The sequence below is a fragment of the Carassius carassius genome, chromosome 1, assembly GCF_963082965.1.
Source record: "Carassius carassius chromosome 1, fCarCar2.1, whole genome shotgun sequence".
Classification (NCBI taxonomy): domain Eukaryota; kingdom Metazoa; phylum Chordata; class Actinopteri; order Cypriniformes; family Cyprinidae; genus Carassius; species Carassius carassius.
Window position 1 is genome coordinate 24,590,814 of NC_081755.1, and position 19,031 is coordinate 24,609,844.

The 19,031-nt window shown below is 34.9% G+C and overlaps 1 protein-coding gene across 1 annotated transcript in view; it reads right to left on the reverse strand.

Annotated features, from left to right (window-relative positions):
* Window positions 1-19,031, reverse strand: part of LOC132142548 (protein shisa-9) — a 65,613-nt gene that overhangs the window by 23,449 nt on the left and 23,133 nt on the right. Inside the window, exon 3 of the mRNA XM_059552505.1 lies at window positions 4,942-5,057. Coding sequence (XP_059408488.1) covers window positions 4,942-5,057 — 116 coding nt within the window. The remainder of the gene's footprint in view (window positions 1-4,941; window positions 5,058-19,031) is intronic.

Here is a 19,031-nt window from a genome sequence, read left to right on the forward strand (position 1 = left end):
ATGGTGTTAAAAATAAAGATTTTAATTAAACTGCAAAATCATTACTTTAGGAGGCTGACTTTTATCTGATTCGCTCACCTCTACCTGATAAAATTATTAAAAAACAATAAAACTGATTAATGATGTTTTTAAGACGTATTTTTACCTTTATTATGATAGGACAGATCAGAGCTGACAGGAAGCAAAGTGAGAAAGAGTGGGGGTGGGATCAGGATTCGAACTCGGGACGCCCATAGCTCACAAGGCTATTGCGCTGACATGAAGTACATTTTTAAGGTAGCTTCTAGAGTGTAGAACCAAAATGTGTCATTAAAAGTGTTGGAGAACTTACTTTTAAAAAAGTAATGCATTACAATACTACGTTACTCCCTAAAAAGTAATTACTTAGTTACTTTATATGGGAAGTAATGCGTTAACTTACTTTTGAGTTACTTTTTAAATCTAGGCAGGGCTTGTTTGTTTGTTTGTTTGTTTTTATTATAAAAAAGTTCGTCTTTTACAAATGTAAAAGCCCTTTCGCACTAGAAGTGAAACGAATAAACCTCAGGCTGAAGGAAATGTGAATTCATGTCTGTACAGCAGAGGGCGCAGCTCAAACAAATTGCATGAAGAATATGACGCAGTAGAAGAAAGTTCAACACCATTCACCAATAACAAAAAAATTAAACACAAATGTGTCATTTTTGCTTAGGTGAATTTGATCATCGAAAATTCAGTATCAAAGACATTGACTAATAAAATGGGATTGAATACATAAATAATATTTAATAATAACTTCCGTAACTTGTAATGCATTACCCCTAACGCTGTTCATTAATAACTTCTTATTCTTTAGAAACCCTTTATTTTTAAGAGGGTAAAGTTGTTGTTTTGTTTTTGTTTTTTGGCTGCAAAACTTGCCACCATAATGCCAGGGTGTTTGTGGGTGATAATGACAATAAGCTGCATGATATTATTAATGTCCACGGCACAAACAGTGTGGAAGGATGGAAGGATGATGGTAGAAGAGGAGACAGTTCTCTCATTCAGTTCTCATTCTCCTTTCTAAACAACACTCTAATTCTTCTTTCATTCGACAGCCTATCACACCCACACCATTCCTCTCCCACACTCATTCATCTTTCCTCTTGTCTCATTTGCTCTTTCTTTATTCCTCCCCTTAGGTCTTTTTCCTCCCCTCCCATCTCTCTCTTACTATTTATTCATTCAATCTCTGACTCATTTTCCTTCTATTTTTCTCTGCCAGGTTCCCTCACCTGGGTTTCTTGATTCCTGAAATCTCATTTCTTTTCCTATGGAAAGTGCTTCTCAAACTTTTTCAGGTGCTGGACTCCTTCAACAAAGACTGCAGACTGCAGACCATTTTGCACTCCAGAAAATAGGGGAAATCACCAACTACATCACGAATTAACAACAGTTTACCAACAAAATGCCCCTTAACTTTTTATTTAACCCTCTGTTGCTCCTTATTTAGGAGTCACACTTGTGGTCTTTACAGTCAAACTTGACTGGACTCCAAAAAAGTGTCCTTTTTCTCCTTTTTTTTTCTCAGATTAGTCCATCTGGTGGGAGTAAAATAAGAAAAACATTTGTTTAGCCCAAAGAGTCCCATATAGCTCTAAATAAAATGCCTATAAATACTCTAATTGTTTTTAGACATAAATATTTTTTAAGACTTTTTGTAAAGGTTTAGAATATATATATATATATATATATATATATATATAATTTTTTTTTTTTTTTTTTTTTTTTTATGTTGATTTGAATCATCAGTTTTTTTATTATAATTACTATAGTCAACCCTGAACACAGAGAAAGCTATACAATTCTATAAAAATATAACAAAAATTAAATGTTTTAATCATTTTATCATAGCTTAATCCTTTTGGGTCTGATCTGATTTCAAACTATTATTTCAGTTTTCTGACTCGTTATGGCTATATAGTTATAGCCATACCAATTCATCTGAATGTGTATTGTGTGTGTGTGTGTGTGTGTGTGTGTGTGTGAGTAGATGTGTCTGTTTTGCACTATTGATGTTTTAGAGTATAACCCCTTCCTTGCTGTCCATTTTTTTACTGCATTGTAGTTGAACAGTCACACCAGTTCATAGGTTTGTGTGTGTATAAAAAAAGTTGTGACATTTGCCAAGTATGGTAACCCATACTCAGAACTGGTGCTCTGCATTCTACCCATCCAAGTGCACACACACAGCAGTGAGAAGTGAACACACACCTGGAGCAGGGGGCAGCTATAGATCCAGCGCCCGGGGGTTCAGTGCCTTGCTCAAGGGCACTTCAGCCATGGCTATTGAGTGTGGAAGAGAGCGCTGTTCATTCACTCCCTCCCACCTACTGTACAACTCCTGCCAGCACCAAGACTCAAGCCGGCAAACTTCTGGTAACTATTCCAAGTCTCTAACCATTAGGCCACAGCTGTGTGTACACATGTGTGTAAATGGATTTGTTGGTTTTGCACTATTGATGGTTTAAAATTTCACTCTATCATTGCTGTGTACTTTTTTCAAGCATTGTGACATATTTGTAGATTGCACACAATCTTGTTAATTGAAAAATCAATGTTTTGTCAATTTCACATTCATTTAGTATGGTCAGCCATTTTTGACCGAAGACCACAAGTGTGACAATTTTTTACGACCACTTAGCCTGCTCGAATCAAGCCCTCAATTTGTGTGTGTGTTCACATTCCAAATACCATAAAATTCATCAAGTTCGTACCATTCCAATGAAGCTGTGATTTTTAAAAAACCGAAGAGCACCAGAGGGTTCAATTATTTTTAAAATCTGAAACCAGCATAATGTCGATACTTTCATTACATTTTAGAATTTTTTTTTAATTGTTATTTTGTATTCTTATATTTATCATTTTATATAGTTTATTTTATGAATACATAATTGTATATATTTTATACATATTTTTTAAGTTAAGCTAATAACCTAAAATAATAATTTATCATGCATTTATGTCAACAAACTTATTTCATATTAATCAATGAATCAAATAAATTTTTGTACTTTTTGTAAATTATTATTCTATTTATTCACCTCATTTTTTTTCTACACACCCCTATTTAAAATTCCTATTCTCATCAAGTTCATCATGATACTTCACCTTTTTTTCCTCATTTCTATTTTCCTCCTTTCTAATCCATTCTTCCTGACCACCTGTGTCACCGTGGGTCTTTGTCACAACTTTTCAGCTGTGTTTGTGTGTGTATGTGCAGATGGATCATTCTAAGACCCTTGTGACCCTTAGTGTATTCAAGCTGGATTAATGAGCACTTAATTAGTTTCTTATTGAAGAGGTGGATTTAGAAGAGGAAGAAGATAAAAGAAGTACGAGCAGAAACACTGGCACAGTGGAAATTCTCACACTCCCAAGGAAAACTCACACCTGTGATGAAGTGCATGTGTGAGATGGAGAGATAAATGGGTCCCTAATTCTCAGACAGAAGGACAGTGTTTTTCTTGATCAGCAGGTCTTGGCTGAAATTTCTTAATTATGCCTTAATTAGCACAGTTTCCTTGTTAAGCCACTTCCTCTTCCTAGGTTGAGAGGAGCAGCAGTAGGACCACTCATATCCATAAATGTAATTACTCCCTCATTCCAGTTCATTACCCTCACAGGGCCAAAAGGTGATGGCCTTTAAGCCTCATTGTGTTCAATATGTTGCCGGTTGATGTGTATCTATGGAACGTGGCTCGCTATCGCACAAGAACTTTATTTTTGACTGCAAAGTGAATGTTGATGAACTGAATGATGACATAGCTAAATAAATAATAATAAAAATAAAATAAATAAAAAAATATTAATTTTGCAGTTTACTCAAGCAAGCCAAAGTCGTCCCAAAGCTTTCAGGTGTACTGTAGTTGCTGCAACTCCAATGGCACCCAACAGGATTATAAAAATAAAAGTCATTGTCATGATTAAAAGGTGTTGTTGTCTGATTATCAAGGTGCTCTGGGGAGACAAGCACTTTAGGTTCTATTTCAGGCAGTTCTCGCAGTCTTTTTTTCACCCTTTTTCTCCAAGGTGAAAGTCTGATTGCATAAAAGTAAAAGTACACCTATTCTCATCAAGACTAAATTTGAGGTACAATCCGTACCCATAGCACATTTCAGAATGAGTCTTTATGCTTAAATACAATGAGGAAAATAAATTGTCAATGGGGTAAAAAAATAAATAAATAAATTAATTAATTAAAGGTAGGTTTTACCCTATCAGCAGACATTAAAATATATATATTATAATAATAATTATGTCACTGTGCCTCTCAAGTAATTGTATGCTGATTTATGAATGCTTCGATATTTGTACTGGAAAAAAAAATTAAGAAATTCTAAGAATTTTTTTTCCCTTCATTTTTATTTTTTATTTATATACTATTACAGTATTTATTGAATCAGCTAATTTTTTATTTATTTATTTATTTTTTAGTCCTTCAACTTGAATGCCAAGTCATCTGACAACTAATGTTTATATTACAATTACAGAAAATAATTTTAGCTATAGTAAGCAACAACATCAATGGCCAGGGGTTTTAATTGGTCAGTCAACTGGATAGACCCTCGCCGAAAATGACACCATTAGTTGAGCCAGTGATACCATGCAAGGCTGCTCAAACAAACAGCAATGTTTTGAAAGTGCCACAGTATCAAAATCAACTACAGTTGGGCTATAGAAAGTATTTGTAACATGCATATTTAAACAGTTACAATATCAATACTTCACATTTGTGTGCCAAAATCTCCAGGCCTCACATATCAGCAATTGAAATACAAATGCAAGCAACCTGTCAAATCTCCTTTTTTTTTTACCTGAACACTGAATGTTTGACATTCATTATATTTGATTTGACATTCATTATATCCGTGAGCACCTGAGATTCAGCTCAGCAATGACTCTGGAGCTCTGACTCACCGTTGTTGGTGCGCATTGACCTGCCAGAGATGCCGTTGGATCCGATAGGGTGGTGGCCTCCTCCTCTGTCCACACCCCCGGGCTCGCCTGGCTGTTTTAGCAGTTCCGTCAGGGCCCTAAAAGGAGACAGGTTTGTACACCATCAGTTTCTCAGTAGGGCACTTGGCATATAACGGTGAGTAATACAAACCAGACATGAACCCTGGCCAGTGTTTTGCATTCGTTCCAAGTCACGTCTCACTAATTCAAGTCATTTGTGTTCAAGTCTTAGATACCTGGCATAACATGTCTTTAGGAAATGAATGAACTTGAGATTTCAGCAAATAGTGCGATTTTTAGTCAAACATGCTGCTAAAGTGCAGAAGATCAATTTCTGAAAAAAATTAGGACATTGCAAAGCATTTTTAAAACTTTTCTGTAAATAAAAGTTTAAATTATACACTACAGTGATAAAAAGAAGATGCAAAGACTGCAGTTATTGAAGTGAAGTGAACACTTTTCACAGTCAGCTGAAATGAGAAAATCCTAATTTGCAAGCGATTACAGTTGATCATATTAGTGTAAGCGAACAGAACAGTTTCTAGCGGTATTGCAACACATTCACTATTAACAGCGAAGACCTGAATCAATACATAAATGTAGGTCTACATGTTCAATTCCCGCTCGTCACTGTAGTGCCTCAGTTCAAGTGGCACACAAACCGATCTTCTTACTTAAAACATGAAATTAACATGAATGAACATCAGAAAATTTCAACCATAGAAAGACATCAATACACTCCATTTTTCAAGTTTCAGTCCACCGAAGGTAATCTACTCTACTGCCAGATTTGTTTGTCAGACAAAATGGTGGATTCTGCATTTTGATTGTTCATATTAGTTGTCAATCAAGCTCCTTCCGAAGGGTCAATTGCAATTGAGGGCATAGACAGGTGATAGACGGGACATCATGACGAGCACAGTGTTATGCTCCTATACATTCTTTTGAGTCCGAGCAGATAACCGCTGCAGTAGACAAACAAAGACGCCAAAATTTAAACCCACGCAAACCTGACAACATTCTATTCAGTTTATATGTGACACTGAGCCTGATCTCATGAAGAAAACGCACCTGTAAATACATAGTGCCATGTATGTTTAATGACATATTCAATGATAAATGTCCACTGAATGGCCGGTTCATGCTGGGCTTAGCTACCGTGCAAGCTTGATACATCCAGAAAGGGAAATATACTGTGTGGAGCTGTAATCATGACTGTGAACAAAAAACAAGTGCTCGCTGTTTTACCACCTCTAGTATTCATTTCTGTTGGAAATGCAGTGATATGTACTTATTGGTACATATTTTGCGCCTTGCATATTTTGCATTCCCAAAAGCTATGTTTTCGTCATGAGATAAGGTTGGCGAGACCTGTGGCCTCTATTCTCATTGAAGGACACATCAGCAGCAATTATGTGACGAGATGAAGAGTCGGTTTAAAGTTAGATTGCATCATGTTCCATTGTTAAATGAGTCATATAATGGGATTTCAAGTTTTCCTTTCTCTTTGGAGTGTTACAAGCAGTTGCAAAGACTTAAGTCTCAAACCCAAAGAGATATCATTAATAAAAGTTAAGACTGGTCCACGTCCTCCTAAAAGGCCTCTTTTTAACACGCCCCCAGATGTCTACATTACGATGTAAGGAAAATTTGCACAACACCGCCCAAATGTTCACACAAAGAAAGAAGGCGTAAATTTTATTCTTGCTGTTGTCGCCGGCGTCATGTTGTGGAGACGCTGTTTCATTGGGTTAAGCAAAATACTTTGTTTGGCCTTGCAAAAGAGGACACAACTAGAAATCAGTGGTTAAGCTGTATTAACACTGTTTCAGAACAGTTCAACCCAAATATTCAGATGTGTGCCTCACATTTTATGGAGGACTGTTTCCTGATCCTGGGAGAGAAGACTACAATGCCTGTGTCTGTTCTGACTCACAGTCTGTAAGTACATTTACATATTTAAAGGATTTGCCACTGACGATTCAAACACAAGTTTTGAGCAGTGTAGAGTAGCTCTTGTTGTTTGTCATTGCTCCGATCACAAATGCAAACATGGTTTTATGTTTATTTTTTATGTGGTGTGATGCAACGCAACACGCAAAAACACAGTATAAGTCATTCTAATATGTAATTTTGTTCACACTTGGATGCAACAAAAGGCTCATTTGAAATGGGTTTCATTGGTTTTGTCTCGTCACATCGGTGTTCTGACAGGACATGCATCACAGTATGACAAGGGAAATTACATTTCTGTCACACACTTGAGGCATTCGGCCAATCACAAAGCGCTGGATAGCTGGCCAATCTGAGCACACCTCACTTTTCAGACCGATGAGCTTTGTAAAAAACTACGCATTTCAGAAGGTGGGGCATAGAGGAGCAATAATAATGTACATTACGTGGAAAATAATGTGTTTTTTGAACCTTAAACCGCATAAACACATTTCATTACACCAAATACACAAAATAATGTTCTTAATAGCAACATAATATGACCCCTTTAAACAGAAATCATTCACATAGAATAAGAACTTTAAAGATAGATGTCATTGTCACCAAACACCATATACTGGTTTGTTTGTTTATTTATAAATCACATTTTTATTTTATTTACTTCTTTGCACTCGTTTGTGCCTTTTGTATTCACATATTATTCTTAGCAATTATTCTGTATTTCAAATCAACTCTTTCTTTCTTTTATGTAATTTGATGTCTACACTATACTTTCGAAGAATGTTGGGTCTGGCTCTGTCCCTTCCTTTGTTCACTAATCCCGGCTCTCACCTTCAGAATCTAACCAAAGCCAACACTGGGAGCTTCAGTGACCGTAACCTTCACCAATTGTCCAGTAGTGCGCCATATCTGAACTCTCAAGGCAGCTATAATATCTAACTAACAACCAGCCCTCTCAAGTCATCCATGCCCTACTGGCAAATTATTTGGTGGTTGCATGCATTAAAATTGTTTAGGTGCACAGAAAGTGCAAGTGTGAACTAATTCCAGTGCAAATCAAAATAATTCTGCTCAGCTGCTCTTCAAGGTTCCATTATTTCCCTTGTGACATCATTGTCTCAACATTCTCTATTCCACAGGCTGAGATTCAGGGCAGGATGGAATCGTGGGACAGTTCTAAAGCAACAGTTGCCAGGATCGCTGGGCTAAGGCATACGAGAAGGGTCTGTCTCTTTCATAATAACGACCAGGAGAACGAGGCACTCGGCTCCGGCCAGCTCTCTGCTGTATGCTCGACTGATGTGCTGCCCTGTGAATCACTTCTGCTGTCTTCTCAAAGCCAGTATGGGCCACACAGGACAATGGCTGTCTACAAACTTCCTGTCCCTCTAGTGAGTCGTATCATAACCTGGCCTTTGGTGGACTTGAAGATAGCTTATACACTCTTGCAATTATGAAGGTAAAGTATGTTAAAACAATCAGGTAATTTGTGCTAACAAAACTTAAATCATATCTATATAGTATATATATATAGAGAGAGAGAGAGAGAGAGAGTTATAAAGTCAGAATTGTGAGATATAAACTCGCAATTCTCACTTTTTAATCAGAGTTGTGCGATATAAACTCACAATTGCAACAAAAAACACAGAATTGTGAGATGAAAACTTGCAATAAAGTTCCAATTCTGAAAAAAATATTTCCCCCCTCAGAACTGGACCATGTAACTTGCAACTGAAAGTTTATATCTTGGATTCACGGTATGAGATTGATCAGTGATAGTATCAACCAGAACATAAGGATTTAAAAATAGTTTGGGTTTAAAACCTTTGGAACTACCATTTCATTAACACTCAAAGAGAGACATCAACAATCAGCTTATGAATCTCAACAATGGTGACAATCAAAAGCTTTGTGACGCATTGCATGCCGAACCAGCACAGGACAAAATTCAACCATGACTCCCAGTATGCATTGCGGAATGAATAAATTATGCTGCTGAATTGTCCACTTATTTTCTTGAATTCTTACTATGCTTGTATTTTTGCTTTTGTCTTGCGTTTTAGTAGCATGTTTTGTGATGTTCAGAACTGATCTGTTTATTTATTTTGTGGATTGTCACCATTGTTGTGATCCGTACACTGATTCTTGATGTGTCAGTCTAAATTGCAACAAGTCTTTTTGACTGTCTTTCATAACTGATGGCTCAGCAATGCTTGTTCTTTTGCTCTAATATCGATGTTCAGTGAGAGAAGAGACTCTAGATAAAATCAGTGAATCAGAATTAAGAGGATGATTGATATTATTTATCCATAAACAACAACACAATTTTTTTTCTTTGACTCATTTTTTGCTATAACAAACAAGATTCGAAAACACATTGTTACAGCAGATAAATAAATAAAACATTAATGTTACAGTTCAAGACCCCAACTAAAGTAAACAAGAGTACACAAATGTTAATTTTATACTGAGAATTTTGTTGTTAGGTTTATAGGGTTAAAGATTTAAGATAAAGAAAAAACAGCATAAACCGTAATTTAACAGTAATAAGCTGTAATTAATTTACGGCAACAATCTGTAGAAAAACAGTTATTTATTGGTTGCCAGTAAATAACTGTTTTTCTACAGATTGCTGCTGTTAAGTCAAGGAAAAAACAGCAATATACTGTAAAATGTAAGAGTCAGATTCACCAAAAAAAAAAAATTTGACTGAAATATTTGTGAACATCCATAGAAAAAAAGTTATGCAAAGTCATACACTGATAATGAGAGTAAATACTGAACTCAACTGTGTGTTTGCACAAGAGAGATCTGTTAGTTTAATGTAGTTTTGTGGTACACCATTGCGCTGGAGAGTAGAGCCTGTGCTTCAGTCAATGATGAGCCACAACTGCTGAACTTCTGCTGCTTTATTTGAAGACAGTAAATGTGGAGTTGCTGACATAGTGAAGATCTCTGTACTTCAGCACATACATGTGTGCTATAGCTGACAATGAACTGCTATGATTTGAGTAAAAGTCATGATTTTAATTAATGTTACACGTAAAGTGTTTGCAGTTTTATACTAAGAAATATTTCTTCTCAGTGGGCTCAAATGAAATAAGTTGACAGTACTAACATTGTATGGATGCTAGTTTTTAAACTCGAACTGTTTGAAGCAATGGAAGCGGAGTTAATTTCCATGATAGAATTACGGTAAAACACTGTAAAAAATGTATTTTTTAATACATAAAATAAAATTAACGGTTGAGCTTTAAATTAACAGTACCTTACTGGCAACTCTGCTGCCAGTACTGTTATCTAATGGCACAATTTTTTACAGTGTTTGACTACAGGGAACTGATGGCTCAGCAATGCTTGTTCTTTTGCTCTAATATCGATGTTCAGTGAGAGAAGAGACTCTAGATAAAATCAGTGAATCAGAATTAAGAGGATGATTGATATTATTTATCCATAAACAACAACACAATTTTTTTTCTTTGACTCATTTTTTGCTATAACAAACAAGATTCGAAAACACATTGTTACAGCAGATAAATAAATAAAACATTAATGTTACAGTTCAAGACCCCAACTAAAGTAAACAAGAGTACACAAATGTTAATTTTATACTGAGAATTTTGTTGTTAGGTTTATAGGGTTAAAGATTTAAGATAAAGAAAAAACAGCATAAACCGTAATTTAACAGTAATAAGCTGTAATTAATTTACGGCAACAATCTGTAGAAAAACAGTTATTTATTGGTTGCCAGTAAATAACTGTTTTTCTACAGATTGCTGCTGTTAAGTCAAGGAAAAAACAGCAATATACTGTAAAATGTAAGAGTCAGATTCACCAAAAAAAAAAAATTTGACTGAAATATTTGTGAACATCCATAGAAAAAAAGTTATGCAAAGTCATACACTGATAATGAGAGTAAATACTGAACTCAACTGTGTGTTTGCACAAGAGAGATCTGTTAGTTTAATGTAGTTTTGTGGTACACCATTGCGCTGGAGAGTAGAGCCTGTGCTTCAGTCAATGATGAGCCACAACTGCTGAACTTCTGCTGCTTTATTTGAAGACAGTAAATGTGGAGTTGCTGACATAGTGAAGATCTCTGTACTTCAGCACATACATGTGTGCTATAGCTGACAATGAACTGCTATGATTTGAGTAAAAGTCATGATTTTAATTAATGTTACACGTAAAGTGTTTGCAGTTTTATACTAAGAAATATTTCTTCTCAGTGGGCTCAAATGAAATAAGTTGACAGTACTAACATTGTATGGATGCTAGTTTTTAAACTCGAACTGTTTGAAGCAATGGAAGCGGAGTTAATTTCCATGATAGAATTACGGTAAAACACTGTAAAAAATGTATTTTTTAATACATAAAATAAAATTAACGGTTGAGCTTTAAATTAACAGTACCTTACTGGCAACTCTGCTGCCAGTACTGTTATCTAATGGCACAATTTTTTACAGTGTTTGACTACAGGGAACAGTGGTTTTATTTAATCGATTCCATATATTTTAGAAAAAATCCTCAAACTGCAAAGTAATTAAACTTTAATATCAGTTTTGAAAGATTCTCTTTTAGCAACAGTTGTTCTCAGGAGAATGTTTATTATGTCGTGATCACATGGAAGGATGCACAAAGCACATGTACAGTAGATGCAATCTGAGAAACATCTACACATATGCTCCATTCATCTGCTCCCAGCTGTGTTCACCAAGAATATCTCCGTTCCCTTGCTGTTCTGTTTCGCAATTAAATATTTTAAATGACTCAATCTGTCTCACCTACGGCCAGATTTTATACTTCAGAACAGAGCAGCAAATCAACATCATTCAGCTGTTTATTGACAAAAAATGATCGTTAATCATGCTGATGGTCTTAACTTCAGGGGGAAGTATGATTGGCCATACATATGCTGATTTGGATTGAATGAGAGTGTATTAGAAGAAATTATGTTAGAGATTTCCAATCTTGCTGATTTTCTCTCAGCATGTTCCCTTTTCATTACAGAAACATGTGGTCTTTAATTAAACTGTTACTTTTCAGCAAAATTCCCATTAAGGCACTCCAGTGGTAATCACAGGTGGAAAGACTAACTGCAGGCGTCCCAAATCAGTCTTAAGTGCCCCCAACTGGCTCCTAAACTCACTTTAAGACTCGGCTGGGAGCACTTTGACAAGAACTCATAGGCCTATACGCTAGACTCCCTCCTGATCAATGTAGTCACTGCCATGATATATCAAAAACTCTTTGTTAATGTTTCACTGTCAAATTCATTATTTTTTCATTATATTATTGATAAATATAAATTATCATTATCATTTAGTCCAATTAACTATAGGAATGGGATATTATATGAAAAACAGAAAATGTCAAACAGTAGCACACCAACATTTTCCCTTTTTTCATATTTTTTTTTTATAGATTTCTTCTTTTATTGATTAAAATATATTTTAAACATACTGTAAAAGCATACAATACAAAGTCGAAACTATCTTAGCCTGTGATACTAATAGCCTATAATGGGTCTAAGTTACAGTGTTGTGAATTAATCTTTTTTTTTTTTTTTTTTTCAATATTTTATAGACTTTTTTAGTTTTTGCATCATGTTGTTACTGCAGTGTGAGTGTGTGAACAGTGTGAGTTATGCATTTAGACTAGCATGCAACTGTTCAAATTTGCAGATTGCTTCAGGGTGTAAGATTGAGTATGTTGTATTATTAATCTCATATAGGATGTGTAAGAGCATTAATTTTGTTATTTAATATTGGTTTTTCATGGTTACATGGGCACAGGTGATCACTTCCATTTTCTTTATTACTTCCTTATTATTGCCAGATTGTTTGTTAGGTTGGAAAAGGTGAGGAGCAGGAGCCAACTTTCTGTTGACCGTATTACATAGGTCTAATGTTTCATATGTAATATAATGTATTGAATGTAATAACATTCAAAAGCAAGTTAAGATCATTTTCCTTTGATGAGATAATGACTCACTGCCTAGCCTCTATGTGGCGATGGGATGCCGCTAATAGGATGCATTTCAGCTAATTAACCTGCAAGCAAAGCAGATCAGTGATCTTTATTTCTTTCAGTTCACGATAATAAGATAATTTAGCTATGGTTATGATGCATCTTTTTATGGAACCCTGTTTCCACCACAGAATAAAAAAATTTATAAAATAAAAAAGCTAATTGTAAAATTTTTCATATCTCAAACTTAGTTTCTCACTTTTAGAGTTTACATCACACAATTCTGACCTTGTTTCTCAGAATTCTAAGTTCACACCACGCAATTGTGTTTTTGTTTCTGCCATGGAATAAAAATTACAAAGGTAATTGATAGTACAATATATCGCATCCAAAATAAAAGCCTCTGTTTACATAATATATGAGCGTGTACTGTGTATATTTATTATGCATATATATATATATATATATATATACACACACACACACATCCATGTATATATAGCATAGAAAAATATGCTATGTTTATATATGAAATATATTTATATATAATAATCTAAATATATAAATTTATATACATGTAAATATTTTCTAAATATATACTGTGTGTGTATTTATATATACATAATAAATAAACACAGTACACACACATATATTATGTAAACAAAAACTTTTAGTTTGAATGCAATTAATCGTGATTAATTGTTTGACATCACTATAATTACTTTTTTCTGGTTGCTGGTTGCATTTAAGTTAATAACCGCCACTCATTTTATTAACAGTAAAGTTTAAAGCATCCATAACATTGAAATAGATTGCAGCACAGAGATTTGTTTTTAATCTCATCATGCATTGGGGATCAGTTAGTTGAAACTTTGAGCTGGTGAGGCAGATGGTTCAGAGTGGCCGGTTAGCCACAGGGCTAATGCTGCTCCAGTGAGAGAGACTGTGTGTGTCTGTTTGTGTGTGTGGAAATATGTGTGCTTGTGTGTGTTTCTGGTGCATTAGCCATTAGCGATATCACAGTAGGGGAAATATTTGGCCCTGATGTGCCTGACACACTACAAAGAGCCTCAGATATAGTTAGCAGCAAAGCAGAGATTGTGTGTGTCTTTGCACACTAATCTGAGTAAAAGAGACCTCTTAGTCAACCCCCCCCCCCAACCCCCTTGCTATTTCAGGAGAAATCATGTGGTCTTGTTCAAGGTTGTCTGCTTGGATATAAAATCATTCAGATGTCAGTGCATGTATCTGTTTTAGTAATCTATTGGCGGGAAAAAAGATTTGCTGGGTAACGGAAAAGCAATGCAGTTTGACTTGACTTCCCTGACTTACTTTCTATAGAAACTCAATAATGCCTGACAGCAGCAGATTCTCTCTGCTGACTCCTGGAAATGTATAGACCTTATGCTTATTAACTAAACTTGAGACAAGAGCATTGTGGGGAAATTAAAAAAATGTACAACCCTCATCATTTCAACCCTCAGATTCAAGAATTTAGCAAAGGGGAGATATGTACAGTAAAGTATTCAGACCCCCTTACATTTTTCACTCTTTTTTTATATTGCAGCCTTTGCTAAAATAATTTAAGTTCATTTTTGTTCCTCATTAATGTACACACAGCACCCCATATTGGCAGAAAAACACAGAATTGTTGACATTTTTGCAGATTTATTAAAAAAGAAAAACTGAAATATCACATGGTCCTAAGTATTCAGACCCTTTGCTGTGACACATATATTTAACTCAGGTGCTGTCCATTTCTTCTGATCATCCTTGAGATGGTTCTACACCTTCATTTGAGTCCAGCTGTGTTTTTTTCAACTTCATTTGAGTCCAGCTTTACTCATTTTCAAGAAACATCTAAAGACTCATCTTTTTCGCCAGCACTTAACCAACTAATACTAGCACTTTTCCTTCTTTTATTGTCTTTCCATTTATTAAAAAAAAAAAACCTGGCTATGTGTTCTGTACTAGACTAACTGAGACTTGTCATAGCACTTGTATACTGTTGTTGTTTTCTTGTTGACCTGACTGCTTCTATTGTTCTCATTTTTAAGTCGCTTTGGATAAAAGTGTCTGCTAAATACGGTGGCCGAGAAGTGCAAAACAAATCACAATTACAAAAACAAAATAACAAATCCAAAAACACAACGACAATTCAGAAAACAAAATAACAATTCAGAAAACACAACGACAATTCAGAAAACAAAATAACAATTCAGAAAACACAACGACAATTCAGAAAACAAAATAACAATTCAGAAAACAAAATAACAATTCAGAAAACACAACGACAATTCAGAAAACAAAATAACAATTCAAAAAACACAACGACAATTCAGAAAACAAAATAACAATTCAGAAAACACAACGACAATTCAGAAAACAAAATAACAATTCAGAAAACACAACGACAATTCAGAAAACAAAATAACAATTCAGAAAACAAAATAACAATTCAGAAAACACAACGACAATTCAGAAAACACAATGACAATTCAGAAAACAAAATAACAATTCAGAAAACAAAATAACAATTCAGAAAACACAACGACAATTCAGAAAACAAAATAACAATTCAGAAAACAAAATAACAATTCAGAAAACACAACGACAATTCAGAAAACACAATGACAATTCAGAAAACAAAATAACAATTCAGAAAACACAACGACAATTCAGAAAACACAACGACAATTCATACAAAACGGAAAAGGTAGGTATATTTTGAGAACGACATACTTATCGCTAAAGTTAGCTTTTCTACCCTCGTGCTTTCCAGTCTACGCTCTATGACGCTTCCAGTATCGCATGATTCCGGTTCTGGCTTGATTGACAGGTGTCTCATCCAATCAGCGATAAGTATGTCATTCTCAAAATATACCTACCTTTTCCGTTTTGTATCAATTGTCGTTGTGTTTTCTGAATTGTCGTTGTGTTTTCTGAATTGTCGTTGTGTTTTCTGAATTGTCGTTGTGTTTTCTGAATTGTTATTTTGTTTTCTGAATTGTCGTTGTGTTTTCTGAATTGTCGTTGTGTTTTCTGAATTGTTGTTGTGTTTTCTGAATTGTTATTTTGTTTTCTGAATTGTCGTTGTGTTTTCTGAATTGTTATTTTGTTTTCTGAATTTTCGTTGTGTTTTTGGATTTGTTATTTTGTTTTTGTAATTGTGATTTGTTTTGCACTTCTCGGCCACCGTAGCTAAATGATTAAATGTAAATGTAAAATGTTTGATTATACTGATTGAACTTGATTAGGAAAGCCACACACCTGTCTATATAAGACCTTACAGCTCACAGTGTATGTCAGAGCAAATGAGAATCATGAGGTCAAAGGAACTGCCTGAAGAGCTCAGAGACAGAACTGTGGCAAGGCACAGATCTGGCCAAGGTTACAAAAAAATTTCTGCTGCACTTAAGGTTCCTAAGAGCACAGTGGCCTCCATAATCCTTAAATGGGAGACAAATGATGCTATTCGCAGAGTGTTTGTCTTACATTTTGAATGGAGGTAATGTTGTGGCCCTAAACGCGACAGGTTTTGGGAAATGTTTAATTTATCAACTGTTACCGATCAACAGCGAGAAACTGGGGAGGCCAAAGTCCGACAGGGCGATAATTGTGATTGTGTCCCCCCTATGTGATTGGCTTACGGGTAGCCAATGATTTTAAACTTCAGACAAGCGTCCAGAATTTACAGCATCAATTTTTTTGTAATCATAGTGTACCTATTCAGAAGCCTATCTCCGTGTAGGTATGAGGGAATAATATGCAAGATTTGGGGAATAAAGGGGTAACAACCTGTGAAATTACACAATTATTTCTACTGTAAGCATTTTGAAACTAAGGGATAACTACGATCTAACAACAATCTTATATTGGCAAACGATTTAGCAAAAACATACACTGTGCACTTTTTTATAGCCCACATATAAAACACGCTGGTAATTGTTTCAATCCAAATGCTCAGTTGAGACTGTTGGGTTAGGAAGCTGACTTGATTTAACCCGATTTGGGTTAAATAAGACCAAAACAAATAAGTAACCCGATGGTCTTGGGTTAGGAATGTAAAGGACGTGAAAGAGAGCATGCAGCATGTCACACGAGTTCAAACTCAAGCAGTTCTGTGCTTAACACCAAACACAAAAACATGAACAAATTTAACTCAATTTTTACATTTTTTCTTAAACAAGATTTGCTAAATAATTTGTATGATATGTATGACCTACTGTATAAACAATCGTTTCAGAGCAATTTGTTGTATGAGTGTACAGTACAGTGTTCCTGTGGCTCAGTGGTAGAGCATTGCCTTAGCAGCCCATAAGAGCATGGGTTCAATTCCCAGGAAACGCACATACTGATTAAAAAAAATTATAGCCTGAATGCACTGTAAGTCGTTTTAGATAAAAGCATCTGATATATGTAGTGTAAGTTATAAATCATAGCAGAAAATCATTAAATAATTTCACTACATGTCCAGTTTTGTTGTTCAGTAATGTCCATCATGAATCATTTAATAATAGAATATAGCCTACCCCATGCTTAAAAAATACCTATAATAAAATACCATTATAATTATAAAAGGTAGGCCTACCTATATTGCCTTTCTAAATCACTCCAGACATAAGATTGTTATTAGATCATAAATACTGCCTAATATTAGAATAGGAACCCCTTATACCTAAACAGAGGTACTGAATAGGTACACTATAATTTCAAAAAAGTTACTTTGTAAATTCAGTTTACTTACACTATAAATTGCGGGCTGTAATCTAAAACGTTAATTTTAAAAGGCTTATGTAACCTATATACACCAAACGTTTGATTAATCCTTGGCATAGTAATAGAATAGGTACCGGTTAAGTTTTAATGGAAATAATTCCAGAATAATTTGTAAATCTGTTTGCTACCCCCTTAACACATTGTTCCCTTATACCCGTGGAAACACTATAATTACTGAAACACAGGCTTACACAGTAACTTCAGGTTACTTACGCAGTTCTTTGCATGTTGCATATCCGGTTGTTACCTCCTTATTACCCAAACGTAACACATTGTTCCCTTACCTACACGTACATACTTTATAGGTACAAAATAATTATAGAAACATGCACTGTAAAATCAAATCATACTTACGTTGTTCTTTGAGGGTTGTAATCTAATAGAGCGTGGAGTGTAATATCAAAGACACCCAGACCGCAGGGAACAAATGGAGTGTGCTTGTATTTGATGTGATTACACTCAAGACTCCCCGTCACACACTGCTGGAAGTCAAGCACATGTGGTCAGGACCTGCTTTTGGCAAAATACAGTAGAGTTTTCAGCAGATGTGGCTTACTATAAATAAAACGGTATATGATGTATGCGCGAGGCATGTTGTCATTCGAATGTTCTCTGGTTGAGTATGATAGAGCTAGACAAACTTTGATGCTGGTGTGATAAAGTTTGCTGGAACGCCAGCAAGCAGGAATAATCCTCAGAATTCTTGTGGATTAAACATCTCCAATGATGCTCATCACCATGGATTGATTTTATCGGGTTACAAGAAAAGGAAGGATATGGATTTAATTGTGAACTGTTAGTAGGCTACTGATTTTATGACTGATCATGCTAGCTACAGCATTCGAGTCCACACGTGTCCAACCAGAAGTGACAGCCTGTTGAATAATCTGCATTACTTAAAGAAAAAAAAAATCTTTAAAAGTTATTCAATATTGTATTGCTGACAAGGCATCTAGTCTTTACAGTGCTTTGTTATGTGGAGCTGTTTGGTAGATCACAATCTATCGAATTCATTTGTCTACACCGTAATTAAAATGTGGCAGACTTTAATGGATTTCTTGATTCAACAGATCTGGTAGTAATCAGACCTGTGGCTAGTGAAATTTAACTCAGCTTTCTAAAATAATGTGGTTAATCACAGTTCTTTCATGATTTATCAGGAGGGGGCAATTAATTTTTCACTTAGAGCCAGGTAGGTTTGGACAGCTTTTTTCACTTAATTAAATAAATAATCATTTAAACACACTTTATGTATATATACTGTATATGTGTGTGTATTAATATATATATATATATATATATATATATATATATATATATATATATATATAATGTTATTTATTTTGATG